The 14,743-nt window shown below is 43.1% G+C and overlaps 1 protein-coding gene across 1 annotated transcript in view; it reads left to right on the plus strand.

Moving 5' to 3' along the window:
* The window catches only part of LOC119863153 (TGF-beta receptor type-2-like), an 88,558-nt gene that overhangs the window by 46,844 nt on the left and 26,971 nt on the right, over positions 1-14,743 (plus strand). The window contains 3 exon segments of the mRNA XM_043504968.1: positions 3,091-3,293; positions 10,397-11,211; positions 11,957-12,098. Coding sequence (XP_043360903.1) covers positions 3,091-3,293; positions 10,397-11,211; positions 11,957-12,098 — 1,160 coding nt within the window.

Consider the following 14,743-nt stretch of genomic DNA (forward strand, 5'->3'; position numbering starts at 1 on the left):
ATACAAAGTGTACAGTATTCACTTTATATTTTTTATTACAAATATTTGTACTGTAAAAAGCAAAATAGTATATTTCAATTCACCTAATACACGTATTGTAGTGCAATCTCTTTATAATGAAAGTTGAACTTACAAATGTAGAAAAAGTAACTGCTTTTTTATATACAAAAAGTAACTGCATTCAAAAATAAAACAATATAAAACTTTAGAACCTAGAAGTCCACTCAGTCCTATCTTCTTTGCATTTTGTCAAATCTGCTATGAAAGCGTTCTTAAAACAAACCTGTGCTGGGTCATCATCAGAGACTGCTATAACATGAAACACATGGCAGAATGTGGGTAAAACAGAACAGGAGACATACAATTCTCCCCCAAGGAGTTCAGTCAGAAATTTAATTAACACATTTTTAAGGAGCATCGTCAGCATGTCCTCTGGAATGGTGGTTGAAGCATGAAAGGACATATGAATGTTTAGCATATCTGGCATGTAAACCTTGCAACGCCAGCTATAAAAGTGCCATGTGAATGCCTGTTCTCACTTTCAGGTGACATTGAAACTAAGAAGCAGTCAGCAGTATCTCCCATAAACGTAAACAAACTTGTTTGTCTTAGCAATTGGCAGAACAGGAAGTTGGACTGAGTGGACTTGTAGGCTCTAAAGTTTTATATTGTTTTGTTTTTGAGTGCAATTATGTAACCAAAATAAAATCTACATTTGTAAGTTACACTTTAATGATAAAGAGATTGCACTACAGTACTTGTATGAGATTAATTGAAAAATACTATTTCTTTTGTTTATTGTTTTTACAGTGCAAATATTTGTAATAAAAATAATATAAAGTGAGCACTGTACACATTGTATTGTGTTGTAATAGAAATCAATATATTTGAAAATGTAGAAAAACATCCAAAAATATTTAATTTCAATTGGTATTCTATTGTTTAACAGTGTGATTAATCACAATTTATTTTTTTAATTGCAGTTATTTTTGAGTTAATTGCACGAGTTAACTGTGATTAATCAACAGCACTAGTTACAAGCCATGAATGAAGGGCATTGAAAGACCTCTGAATATAGACTATGCAAATTCACAGTGCCTCAATAGACTTTGCAATGGTAACTAGATCAAGTCTTGGCATCATTGAGGTCAATGGCAAAATCCCCATTAACCTTGATGGGATCAAGATGTAGCTCCTTTCCCGAGGAGTCCCTTTGAGTGGAGGCACCAAGCACCAAGAACGGAAGCCAGGGCCTGAGCCATGTGAGGAGAGGGGAGAAGTTGCTCCAAATAATAATAGTGATAGCAAGTACCAGGGCAAGAAAAGGAAGGAGGCTTAAGCCACAGCTTGGGAGGAAGGGCTACACACACATGTACCACTATGTTTTCTTTTCTACAAAAATCCCAAAAAGAAGTTGACACAATAACTAAGTATGAGAGAGAGAGAGAGAGAGAGAACATTTAGTGTTGTGTCACGATGAACCAGGCACATAAATGCTGATTTACAACCTAATTCAGAAGGGTGCTAAACAGCAATGAGTTGTAGGAGTTCAGAACTTTCAGGATCAGATCCTACCATCATGGTGAAAATAAGTGGACCACATTTAAAAACTCACTGCTTTGCACTGTCAGGAGGGGTCCATGGACTACTGGAAGAGTGGCATCATTCAATCAATCTGTGAAGGATGCAGCTTCTTCCTTGAACTTCTGTAATCAATGGACTAGATTCTCAACCTGATGTAAATCATCTTAGTTCCATTTAAGGCAAAGGAGCTACCTGATAACCACACATTACATTACAGATAATTAACCAATGAGTAATCTAATGATAACAGCTGGTTTCTTTGACCCATATCCTGCTATTGATCTCTATTGTAAATTTCCCATTGACATAAGAAAAGTGTAACATTTTTTTCAATGCGTTTCTACACCAGTGGTTTTCAACCAGGCATACACATACCCCTGGGGGTATGCAGAGATCTTCCAAGGGATACATCAACTTATCTAGATATTTGTCTAATTTTACAACAGGCTACATAAAAAGCACTAGCAAGTCAGCAAAAGCTATATTTCATACGACACCTTGTTTATACTGCTCTATATATTATACATTGAAATATAAGTACAATATTTATATTCCCATTGATTTATTTACAAGGATATGGTAAAATTGAGACAGTAAGCAATTTCTCAGTAATAGCGTGCTGTGACACTTGTATTTTCATGTCTGATTTTGTAAGTAAGTGAGGTGAAACTTGGGGGTACGCAAGACAAATCAGACTCCTGAAAGGGGTACAGTCTGGAAAGGTTGAGGTCTATTACTCTACACCAGGGATCTCAAACTCAAATCACCATGAGAACCATGAGGATTAGTACATTGACCCAAGGGCCGCATCACTGAAACCTTTTCATACAACGATACAAAAGTATAGTCAAAAATGAAGAGTAATATAGTATGCTATTAAAAGTTAATGTATTAACTTTTTTAAAACTGTAATGCAAGAAGTCAGTGCTAATTTTGACAGTCATTTCAAACCCCCATTCCGACCCCTTCCCCAAATCCCCACTCCATCCCATCCATGAGGACCCACCCCTGCCCTGCCCCCATTCCAACGTCTTCCCCAAAGTCTCCACCCCAACTCCACCCCCTCCCTGCCCCTATTCCAACCCCTTCCCCAAATCCCCACCCTTGTCCTGACTCTTCTCCGCCTCCTCCCCTGAGCACGCAGCATCCCCGCTCCTCCCGCTCCCTCCTGGAAAGTCCTAAGCACCACCAAAACAGCTGTTTGGTGGTGGGAAGTGCTGGGAGGTAGGCGGAAGAGCGGGGAGGAGAAGGGGGTACAGAAGGTGATGGGAGCTTGGCTGCCGGTGGAGTCAATGCCTATGGCAGGCCGCAATAAATAACTCCGCAGGCCATGTGTTTGAGACCCCTGCTCTGCACCATACCCATTACAAACAATCCATACACCACATGGTAGCAAACTAAGAAGCAGCCCAGGTTTGAGATGATTTTATCATACAGGGCTATTGTATATTTTTTGGATGCAGAGATTTTGGCCTGATGCATTGTTGATTCCTTGCATATTTTCAGGAAGCAAGATAATGACAGCATTAAGATCAGCACTCTGTGCCACAACCCACAGCTCCCAGTAGAAAATGTAATGGTTCCAAATTACAACACCTCACGGTGCATCATGACCCATCAGTCTAGTGAGGAAGGAATATTTTACATCTGTGGTTGTGTGGATGAACAGGAATGCAACGATAAACTCATATTTGAAAACCACACCAATGGTGAGTATTTATTATTATTATTTAAATGACGGCATGTCACTTTAAAGATGCACGCAACTCCCACTGGAAGCCACAGCCCTCAGCCCTTTTGAAAACCAGATTAATAGGTATTAAGATCAGAGAGGACCATTAGATCTTCTACCCTGACCTCCTGAATGTCACAAGCTATAAAGTTTCATGCCGTTATCCCTGCATTGAATCAAGTAACTTGCACTTGACTAAAATAGATCTTCCAGAAAGGCATCCAGACTTGATCTGGAGTCATCAAGAGATGGAGAGTCCACCATTGGCCTGTGTTTCCTGTGGCACAAGGGGCTCAGATTAGAAACTGGAAGTCTGAGGCACCCACACTTAGTCAAAACTTCTGAAAATTTTAGCTACAATAAATCATGAAATTCTAGAGCAAGTTCTACCCAGATACACCCATGAAATCCCACTGATGTCACGGTGTGTCTTCACTTCAAAAAACGTAGTGTTTTTAAAAACCACAGGATAACTAACATGTGTGACTTATCCTTTTCTAAAATCCCCGTGGAGACAAGACATTGTAGTTTTTACTGTAAGGTAGCTAGGGAAGGTCAAACACTAAACCCCTGACTACAGTTCACCTCACCCAGTTTACTTCATGGTACAACTATAGAGCCTTGTCTCCACTAGGATTTTAGAGCAGGATCGCTCACACACGTTAGTTCACCTTTTGGGGGCAAAGCCTCACAGGAATTGCCCAGGTGTAAATGAGAGCAGAAAAAAAAAAAGTTACTAACCTTTTATAACTGTTGTTCTTCGAGATGTATTACATATGTCCACTCCACTCAGTTGTTGGAAATTTTTTTTCCTCAGTGGTACCTGTGAGGGCAGCTCAAACACCTTCTGCTGCCATGTGATGCTGGGGATGGTATAAAGGGCCCAGATGACCCTTTACTCCCTCTGTTCCTTCTTTCCGGAAACTCCAGTGCCAAGGGGGGGGGTGTCATGGAATGGACATGTGCAACACATCTCGCAGAACAATTATGAAAGGTTAGTGACCGTTTTTGCTTCTTCAAGTGATTGCACATGTGCATTCCACTCTTGGTGACTGCCAAGCAGTTAAATAGGCTGAGGAATCAGACTTCATGGTCACAAAGACTGCAATACAGCTCAACCAAATTTGGCATCATCTCTTGAATACTGAGTGATGGTGCAATGGGAGGAGAAAATGTGCAGATGACCAGGTTGCTGCTTTGCTAATGTCCAGGATATGGATCTGCGCTGGAATGCTGTCGAGGATGCCTGATATCTTGCAGAGTGGGCAGTAAGCTTGTCTGGAAGAGAGACACCTGCCAGATCATAACACACGTGGATACAAGAAGTTATCCAAAATGAAATTCTCTGTGTGGAGATTGAAAGACTTTTCAATTCTGTCCACTATGGCCATAAACAGTTGAGTGGGCCGCCAAAACGGTTTGGTCTTGACTATGGGCTTGGCTATACTTGCAGATGTAGAGCACTTTGGGTTAAACCAGCCTTCATACAGTGCAGTAGGGAAAGCGCTGCAGTCTGTCCACACTGACAGCTGAAAGCACACTGGCATGGCCACATTAGCAGCACTTGCAGCTGCATTGGGAGCGGTGCATTATGAACAGCTATCCCAGCTTTCAAGTGGTTGCAATGTGCTTTTTAAATGGCGAGGGGGTGGGTGGAGTGTGTTCTGTGTATGTGGGGGGGAGCGAGAGTGGATTTTTGGGGTGCTGAGAGTGTGTCAGCATGCTGTCTTATAAGTACAGATCCCGCCCCCCCCCCAAAGCAAACATTAGCTGTTTGGTTTTTTCTCGGAGCTGATAAGCGGCCATCATGCTGCGGAAACGGAACTTTGAAAGGGCACCTTCCGCATTCCTGTCGGAGTTCACAACAAAGATAAGAGAGGCCACTTCAGTTAATGGGATTATGGGACGTTTCTGGAGGGCAATCAGAGCGCTGTAACGCAACTCCTCGTTCACACGGATGCTGTAGCATCTCACCCAATACGCAGCACACCTTATCCCTCTCGGGGAAGTGGAATACCAGCAGCGCTCTAGCCAGGGAGTCAGAGCACTCTACGTGCCTTGCCAGAGTGTGGACGGGGAGTGAGTTAGAGTGCTCTGGGCGGCTTTATTGCGATATAACGTGCAAGTGTAGCCAAGGCCTATGTAAATGCCAGCGCTTGTCTTACGCCCACTATATATATCTGTTGCTCCTCCCTATTTGCATGTGGTTTGGGGTAAAATGCAGGAAAGTAAACTGATTTATTGATATGAAAATCTGAAACTACCTTAGAGAAAAACTTCAGAGGAGGGCATAAGTACACCTTCTCTTCACAGGAGACACTGTATGGTGGTTCAGAAGTAAGAGAATGCAGTTTGGAGATTCTTCTAGCAGAAGTGATAGCAATTAGGAAAACCACCTTCCAGCAAAGGTGTAGTAAGGAGCATGTTGCAAGAGGCTCAGTTGATGGCCCCATAAAGTTTAGACAAAACAAAGTTCACGTCCCAACGGGAACCCTTAGTTGAGGGTACAATCTTTCCAGTCCTTTAAGGAACCCAATTGTCATATCATTAGGAAAACAATAGTTATCCACCCGAGACTGGAAAGCTGCCAGATAAGCCTTAATAGAGGAAATCTTTAATAACACTAACTATGAATTTTCAGAGTAAGCAAATCATTTTTATGAATGTAAATGATGCTAAATTTGCAGGTCTTTACAGTTTCCAAAGCCAAATATAACAGGTACAAGCACTTCGGGGAGCTGGGGGAAGAGACGAAGAGAAGAATAGTGAAGTCAAAATGCTAATATCTGCGTATCATTTTACACAAAAATGGTGACTGGCTCTTTAGAAATGCCACTGCCACCAAATATTTTCACAAAACTTATTGCGTTACCAAACAATATATAAAAATGTTATAAATTGAAACAATAAGGTTTCAGGCCTCAGTTAGTCATAGAATCATAGAAGATTAGGGTTGGAAGAGACCTTGGGAGGTCATCTAGTCCAACCCCCTGCTCAAAGCAGGACCAACCCCAACTAAATCATCCCACCCAGGGCTTTGTCAAGCTGGGCCTTAAAAACCTCTAAGGATGGAGATTCCACCACCTCCCTAGGTAACCCATTCCAGTGCTTCACCACCCTCCTAGTGAAATAGTTTTTCCTAATATCTAACCTCCCCTACTTGCTCCTTGTTCTATCATCTGCCACCACTGAGAACAGCTAAATTCCATCCTCTTTGGAACCTCCCTTCAGATAGTTGAAGGTTGCTATCAAATCTCCTCTCACTTCTGCAGACTAAATAAGCCCAGTTCCCTCAGCCTCTCCTGTGCCCCAGACCCCTAATAATTTTTCACTGCCCTCTACTGGACGCTCTCCAATTTGTCCACATACTTTCTGTAGTGGGGGGGGCCCAAAACGGAGTGCAATACTCCAGATGTGGCCTCACCAGTGTCGAATAGAGGGGAATAATCACTTACCTCAATCTGCTGCCAATCCTCCTGCTAAAGCAGCCCAATATGCCATTAGCCTTCTTGGCAACAAGAGCACACTGCTGACTCTCATCCAGCTTCTCATCCACTGTAACCCACAGGTCATTTTCTGCAGAACTGCCACTTAGCCAGTCGGTCCCCAACCTGTAGCAGTGCATGGGAATGTTCCATCCTAAGTGCAGAACTCTGCACTTGTCCTTGTTGAACCTCATCAGATTTCTTTTGGCCCAATCCTCCAATTTGTCTAGGTGACTCTGTACCCCGTCCCTACCCTCCAGCATATCTACGTCTCTCCCCAGCTTAATGTCATCTGTGAACTTGCTGAAGGTGCAATCCATCCCATCATCCAGATCATTAATGAAGATGTTGAACAAAACCGGCCCCAGGACCGACCCCTGGGGCACTCCCACTTGATACCGGCTGCCAACTAGACATCGAGCTGTTGATCACTACCTGTTGAGCTCGACAATCTAGCCAGCTTTCTATCCACCTTATAGTCAATTCATCCAATCCACACTCAACTTGCTGGCAAGAATACTGTGGGAGACCATATCAAAAGCTTTGGTAAAGTCAAGATATATCACTTTCACTGCTTTCCCCATAGCCACAGAGACAGTTATCTCATCATAGAAGGCAATCAGGTAATCACTCTTCTGCTTTTATTTATTATCTGAACCATCTTGCCAATGACAACTTTGCAAGACCCAGACTTGATGCATCTCCTTACAAATTGTTTATATCTTCTTATATGATTTTAAAAGATTGTTTGCATTTTTTGTTTTGTTTTTTCAAACTTTAACCGTAAATATTATAGACAAAATCTGATTAAAGACAAAATGATTACAAGGAAATGACTAAAGCAGATAAGCATTTTTCCAAAGCAATTTTCCATTTATTTACAGTCTTAGGGCCAGCCTTCATTAAGGAAATCTGGGATTCCCAGTGAGACACTGCACCGGTGTAGAAAAAAATTTGTAATGGAATGATTTACTCTGGTAATTCGCTGGGACTAAGCTACACAAATGCAACATGTCTACATTGGAGCTCATCAGTGATCCCATTATATGTGCAGATGTGTCATTTCCTCTCCTCCCCTCCCACAAGCTATGCTTGAGAACCCCAGCCTAGAAAGCAAGGCGCTAGTAGTGGAAATTGAAATGATGCATTCAGAAGATGCCATTTCTTGTTAAATATTGAGGTGACTTCTCAAAACGTTGTGCTGATGGAGCTTGGTTTAGGAGTTCAAATTCAAATCTGACAGGGATTGAATTAAATGGCCAGTAACACACTGCAATATTTGCTTTTCAATGTGCTGCCTTTGTTTTCAGAAAAAGCAGAAAAAAATCTACACATTTAATGGCCCCACTCATATCTGGAGATTTTGCAGCATGGAGGAACATCATTGTTAAGTAATTGGCAAAAGTTATGCTCACAGCTCTATTTGTTAGCAGGATTCATGTATGTAATTCCCTTTAAAAAAAACCCAACAACAAAAAAAACACCCCTGAAAATTCTTTACTCGCACTCTGTTGAACTTCAGCTTTTCAAAGAGGTGATCATATCCATTGGGTAAATCCTTCAGAGCAGTTGGTGATACCCATGTCTAGTAATTTCCAAAACACACATATTCCTGGGTTAGTTACCGATTTATAGCCCTTTGGGCTGATCTTGTGGTTTGAACTTGATGCCTATTGTAAAAATACTTTCACAGCTTTGCAGAAATTAGCTGCAGCAGATTTTTTTGGAATTTGCCAAGTAAAACAGCCAAGGGATCCGTTTTTCCAGAGCCTGAATTATAAACTGTACACACTGAGGTCAAACAGCGGGGGATTTTTCTTAAGGAATGCATTTTATATTCCTTCCCCTCAGTTATTGTACTTGGCAGAAAAATATCCGAGTAAGATTTTACTTGAATATCTCTACTGAAGTCAGCATTTTTACTCTAGGAATTGCAAACATCAAAGGATCAGTGAATTATATGTTGTCTGAGGGTCTTCTTCAAGTGATATGAATGCTGAGGGGGATTTTTTTTTAAAACACATCTTGGTCAGTATTTGGGTGAAAAGTGTAAGTTTTTGTTTTTCATATTTTGTTAAAGTTTTCTATGGGCAGTCAGACCCTCAGCCACATTAATCTCAAATTATATTCATTCACACTAGCAGTAATGCCAGGAACTCTCTCTCTCTCTCCATTATCATTCTGATTCAGATATCTTTGCTCATTCTTAATAGCGCCCTGCTACAAGAGTAGACTCACTGAATTCAATAGAAATGCTGTGCAGTAAGATACTCCTCAGTTAATACTGGCAGAATTTAGCCCGATACAAGACTGCATCTAATGCACTGACAGAAGAGTCTGGTTCTCAAAAATTTCCACCTTAATCCACGGCTTTATCTCCATTAACAACTTACATTTGTTTAGACCACCATTGGTTTTGACTGTTTTGCAAAGGGCTTCTGCTTATGAACCAGATTCCCAGATCCAAACTATCCCAATCTGAGGTGTTCAAAATGCCAATCCAGACTTTCCAGCTTTGTTTCATTATTGGCTTTCAGATCACTGGAAGGTTTGTGCACGTAGTTTATAATAAATCAGTTTTAATAGTCCAAGATGTTGATGAACTAATACACACATGGGTGGTGTGCACATTGCATAAACAAAGGATGTAGGAAGACCACGCAACAAGATTTCCTGACATGACCTTAGTGGGGATGCTGCATATCATGGCCACTTGGGACTTCACGGAGACAGCGGGGATAGAACCAAAACTCTTCTCTTGGTTAATGGAGCAGTAGAAATATGCTGGGCTTTGTGTGCAAGTAGTCACAGGTTGAATCCCACCTCATCTGTTACAGAGAAGATGAATGTTCTCATACCTTGAAATCTGGTGAGCAAGTGTGGCCTAACAGAACACTGGACTGGGACCCAGGTGCCCTGAGTGCTATTCCTGGTGCTGCCACTGGCCTTCTGGTTGACTTTATCACTTCACCTCTCTGTACCTTAGTTTCCCTATCTGGGGTTAATGATACTCACCTCCTTTGTAAAGTGCTATGAGGTGTACTGATGAAAAGTGCTATACAAGAACTCAACATCATCATCTTACAAGAAACCTCTACCATCTGAGTTAAGACAGCATAGGTACTGGAACTAGGGGTGCGGCTGCACCCCCTGGCTTGAAGTGGTTTCCATTATATACAGGGTTTACAGGTTGGTTCAATAGCTCTCAGCACCCCCACGATATACATTGTTTCAGCTCCCCTGTAAGACAGAATTTGCTAGCTTACAAGACCTCTGGCCAACAGTTGAGCAGTTCTGATTCCATCCAGTAGAGGCAGTGAGGCACATACACTCACTGAGCTAGTGCACGAAAATACTAATTTTTGGAACCCTCACCATGTTGCACAAGCTAAATGTAAAGCCTAAAACTAGCTGACAGCGTCCCTTTAATAATCAGAGAGAGGTGAATTCTTACCCTCAGAGTTACGGGCAGCGTGTGTTATTTCCTTGGCAATACTTCGTTAACTAGCTCCCATTTTTCTCCCCAGGCACTATTAAAGCTAGCTGTTACAGGTATTTTATAGCAGCACATCCTTATTCATTTTCCTTTCTGCAGGATACTCCATGCTGCAGAGCAAAGAGGTCATTCCTGTAGCAGCAATAAGCCTGCTCCCCCCTCTGCTCGTGGCTGTCATGATAACGGTGATATTTTACCTCTGCCGCACCCAGAAGCGGAGAAAGAGAGCCAAGGACTGGGGTCAGAAGCACACACAGCACCAGGCTTTGCCCAAGCCAGGAAAAGCTGCTGAGGACGATGAGAAATTATCTGTGATGACAGACGACAATCACTCCAGCATGAACTTCACCTGCGCCAACAGCATCAACCATAACACCGAGCTGCTGCCCATTGAACTGGATGAGATCGTGGGGAAAGGCCAGTTTGCCGAGGTCTGGAGGGCCAAGCTGAACCACACCACTTCGGGGCAATACGAGACAGTAGCTGTTAAGATTTTCCCATGCGAGGAATATTCCTCTTGGAAAAATGAAAGCCAGATCTTTATAGATGCCAGCCTCAAGCATGAGAGTGTACTTCAGTTCCTTACAGCAGAGGACAGAGGGTCTGGGCCCCGTAAGGAATACTGGCTCATCACTGCCTACCACAGCAGGGGCAACCTGAAGGACTATCTGTCCCGACACATTCTGAGCTGGATGGACTTACAAAAAATGGCCAGCTCCCTGGTGAACGGCGTGGCCCACCTGCACAGCGATTACACTGCCTGTGGCAGGCCAAAGATCCCAATCGCTCACCGGGATATCAAAAGCACTAACATCCTGGTGAAGAGTGAGTGGGAGTGCGTGATTTGTGATTTTGGCATTGCTCTAAAGCTAGACCCTTCCTTAACAGCGGATGACTTTGCTAACAGTGGGCAGGTGAGCGAAGCCAAAGCTGGGTTATTGACTTCACGAATTTTTGTAAAGTTGTGTCATTTAACAATACATCCCAAGTACTCCGTAAGCTGAAAGCCACATGCTGCCAAATGCAAGGCTATGCTGGAAATGAGACGGGGTGTGTGGGGAGAGGGGAAGTATGAGAACTTTATGAATTTGCCCACATGCCATTTAGATTTAAAGCAGAAATCTAAAACTAGAGTTGCCCATCTGATAAATGTGCTCAGTCTTGGACTGGGATGTGCTTAGGCATACCTGCAAACAATGATGTCATCTTTAAAATTACACACAAACCTAGTACAGTCATTGATCTTCTTCAGGCCCAGGGAGGGAATTTAGATGTTTCAGTGCATAGTAATGTTTAATGATGATGATAAAGCACAAACTATCTACTGTAGCTTTTCTAAAAGAGCTGGTGCAGGAGTGAGACTCAGATACCCCGTGATGGGGCCCACCTGCGGAGTCATTAGGCAGACAGTGCGTGGTCATTGAACTCCCTGTGGCTGCTCATAATGAAGCTGAACAGGAGAAAGAGGTTGGGAAACCATCTTATATACTCCTAGGTGCTTGGCAGTTGGTGTTAGTTGGCACCTGAGCAAGATCAATCAGGCCATGAAGATGTTTCAGCGTTTTCCACCTACTCAACTCAGTTGTAACATGGCAGGTACTTACCATGCTGCAGCTGCTCTCAGATATATTTGCTAATCTCTGTTCTTTTTCTGGCTAGGTTGGCACTGCCAGGTACATGGCTCCCGAGGTTCTAGAGTCTAGAGTGAATCTGGAAGACCTGGAGTCCTTCAAACAAATGGACGTCTACTCCATGGCCCTGGTTTTATGGGAAATGGCCTCCAGGTGTGAGGTAGTAGGAGGTAGGAAAACTGCAACGTAGTCCCAGGTATTCCCTTCTTTCTAGAACCAAAGGCCATGCGAGCTAGCCCCTGCATCTTTGTAAATGAATTGCCTTTAGACACAATAGTTTCCATGCTCTTCCCACCAAGCAACAATCAGTCCATTACATCTCCCATTGATACAATCCTGCTGCTCATCTCACATACAGCTCCATCTTGGATGCTCAGCAGTTCCTGAGGGGTGCTGGGCGCCAATGGAAGTTAGATTCTCCAGCACCTGGTAGGATCAGGCCTGCGATCTGCTAAGCATTCCCTGCTTGCTACATGCCAGCTGCAGAATGGTCTTCAGGTGCAGGTTCTCAGAAGCCACGATGGGTGTGTAGAATAAACAAATGCAGATGGAGAAAAGAGCAGGATCTCCACGTTAGTGCCCCATTTGTTGTCCATGGTGATGGAATACTACAAAGGGGAGGGAATGGGAACAAGAGAAAAAGGTGGGTCTAAAAAGAGCTCATGGGTGAATCCTAGCCCCACTGGAATCAATGGGAATTTCTCTAATTGACTTCAGTGGAGCCAGGATTTTATCCCACGCCTCCAAGCAGGCCAATAACCAGCCAAGTAAATGTACCTCCGTGCACAGAGCAGAGCCCTGAAGGGGCACATTCCTGGTGCTCCTCCCAGTTTCTAAAAATGATATGATTTAGACTAGAGACTGATGGGATCCTACGGGCTCTCAACCCTCAAAAATGTGAAGCACCCAGTGAAGACTTCTGCATTTCAGAAGGCAGATTATACGCATGTGAGTGCAGACAGGAGCTAGCGTGGGAATTAACTAGCTCACCAGAAGCAAGTTATGTTCTATTAAAATAATAAACATAATCATAGAATATCAGGGTTGGAAGGGACCTCAGGAGGTCATCTAGTCCAACCCCCTGCTTAAAGCAGGACCAATCCCCAACTAAATTATCCCAGCCAGGGCTTTGTCAAGCCTGACCTTAAAAACTTCAAAGGAAGGAGATTCCACCACCTCCCTAGGTAACCTATTCCAGTGTTTCACCACTCTCCTAATGAAAAAGTTTTTCCTAATATCCAACCTAAACCTCCCCCACTGCAACTTGAGACCATTACTCCTCGTTCTGTCATCTGCTACCACTGAGAACAGTCTAGATCCATCCTATATCCATCATATATCAAAGCCACCAGGCCCTGAATATACACATTTCCCATCAGCCAGGCACATAAAAACATTGCAAACTGCATTAACAACAATGCAAAAAAAAATATATATATATATATATATATATATATATATATATATATATATATATTAAGAACCAAAGCAGGCTCCCCATCCCTTTAGACAACACCATGAAGCTCATCTACCTCCCATCCACAAGCAGTTCACAAGCTCGGGCATCCTACCCAGTCATGTTCCCATGACATTTTGATCAGTATCTATTTCATTGTCATGTCCAGGCACCAATCTTTCTGTACAACAAGTGACTATGATTCTTAAGTTTTCTCCTCTTCCTTCTCTGCCTGTCTCTTTCCTTCACGTTTTCAGCTTTCCTGTTTTCTTTATGATTAATTCCCCCCCCCCCCCACTTCCATCCAAATCTCCCCATTCGACACAGCCCTCTCTCCCCACCATCCATACCCCCTCCTGCATTCTCTGAGCTCTCCTGGCCTCCTTTTATGCCCCCTCAATTCACTCCAGTCCCATTTCCCATGCCCTGCCCAAGGAGATGGAATGGTTCCTGGAACAGAGGAAACTCACATCAAAAAGAGGACCATTGCTAGGATCTGGAATGGGAGAAAGCAATGAAGATCCTACCCTCCTCTTTCAGCAATCCCTACACAAACCAAGGGGGTAGCAAGAAATGCCATTTTTTGCCATGAAAACTGCCCAAGAACCCTCCCCTCTGCTACACCACAGAACAAAAGAGAAAAAGGCTCACAAGGCTCACATAAAAGGGAAAATGAGTCTGACTTACAATTGCTGTGGCATCTAGAAACCTCCCACCATTCACCTTTTTAACTTGATACATACGGCTATAAAAGCACCTCAAAAATCTGAAAATTAAAACGAAGCGAGTCACTGTATCTTAGACCCTTCCTGACAAAAGCTTAGCTGGCGAGAGGAGTTTTGCACCATATTCTGAAGGGTAAGTCTCTCAACTCCCCCATGCCACAAGGGGGAGCTATTTCCACAGCTCTGGAGTCTCCATCGGGAACACTTCTCGGTCTCCTACTCTCAAGAGGGCACATGTACAGTCTGCGAGTGGGTCTCCGCTCCCAAAGTCACGCTCTGAAAACACTTACTGAACCCGTGACGAAATAGTGCCGTCACAAGGAGGCAGGAGGCCAAAAGCAAAAAATCTTTTCCAACAAAAAGATTCTGAAATGTTTTAAATTTTTTTTTTTAATTTAATCGGTATTTCCTCCCCGCCTTTTCATTTGCAACTCCACTGAGGTCACGTACAGCAGGGGCTGCCGTCATGTTTTTGCAAATTTAAATTTAGTGGGGGAAGGGGTCATTTTAAGTTAATGATGAACCAAAGTTAATCCTGAACCAAAATCCTGCTCCCCAACACTCCTGACCTTTGAGGACATTAAGCTCTGCATCCAAACTTTGTGGCTCTAGACCGGTCTACAAAAATCATACT

The sequence above is a fragment of the Dermochelys coriacea genome, chromosome 11, assembly GCF_009764565.3.
Source record: "Dermochelys coriacea isolate rDerCor1 chromosome 11, rDerCor1.pri.v4, whole genome shotgun sequence".
NCBI lineage: Eukaryota > Metazoa > Chordata > Testudines > Dermochelyidae > Dermochelys > Dermochelys coriacea.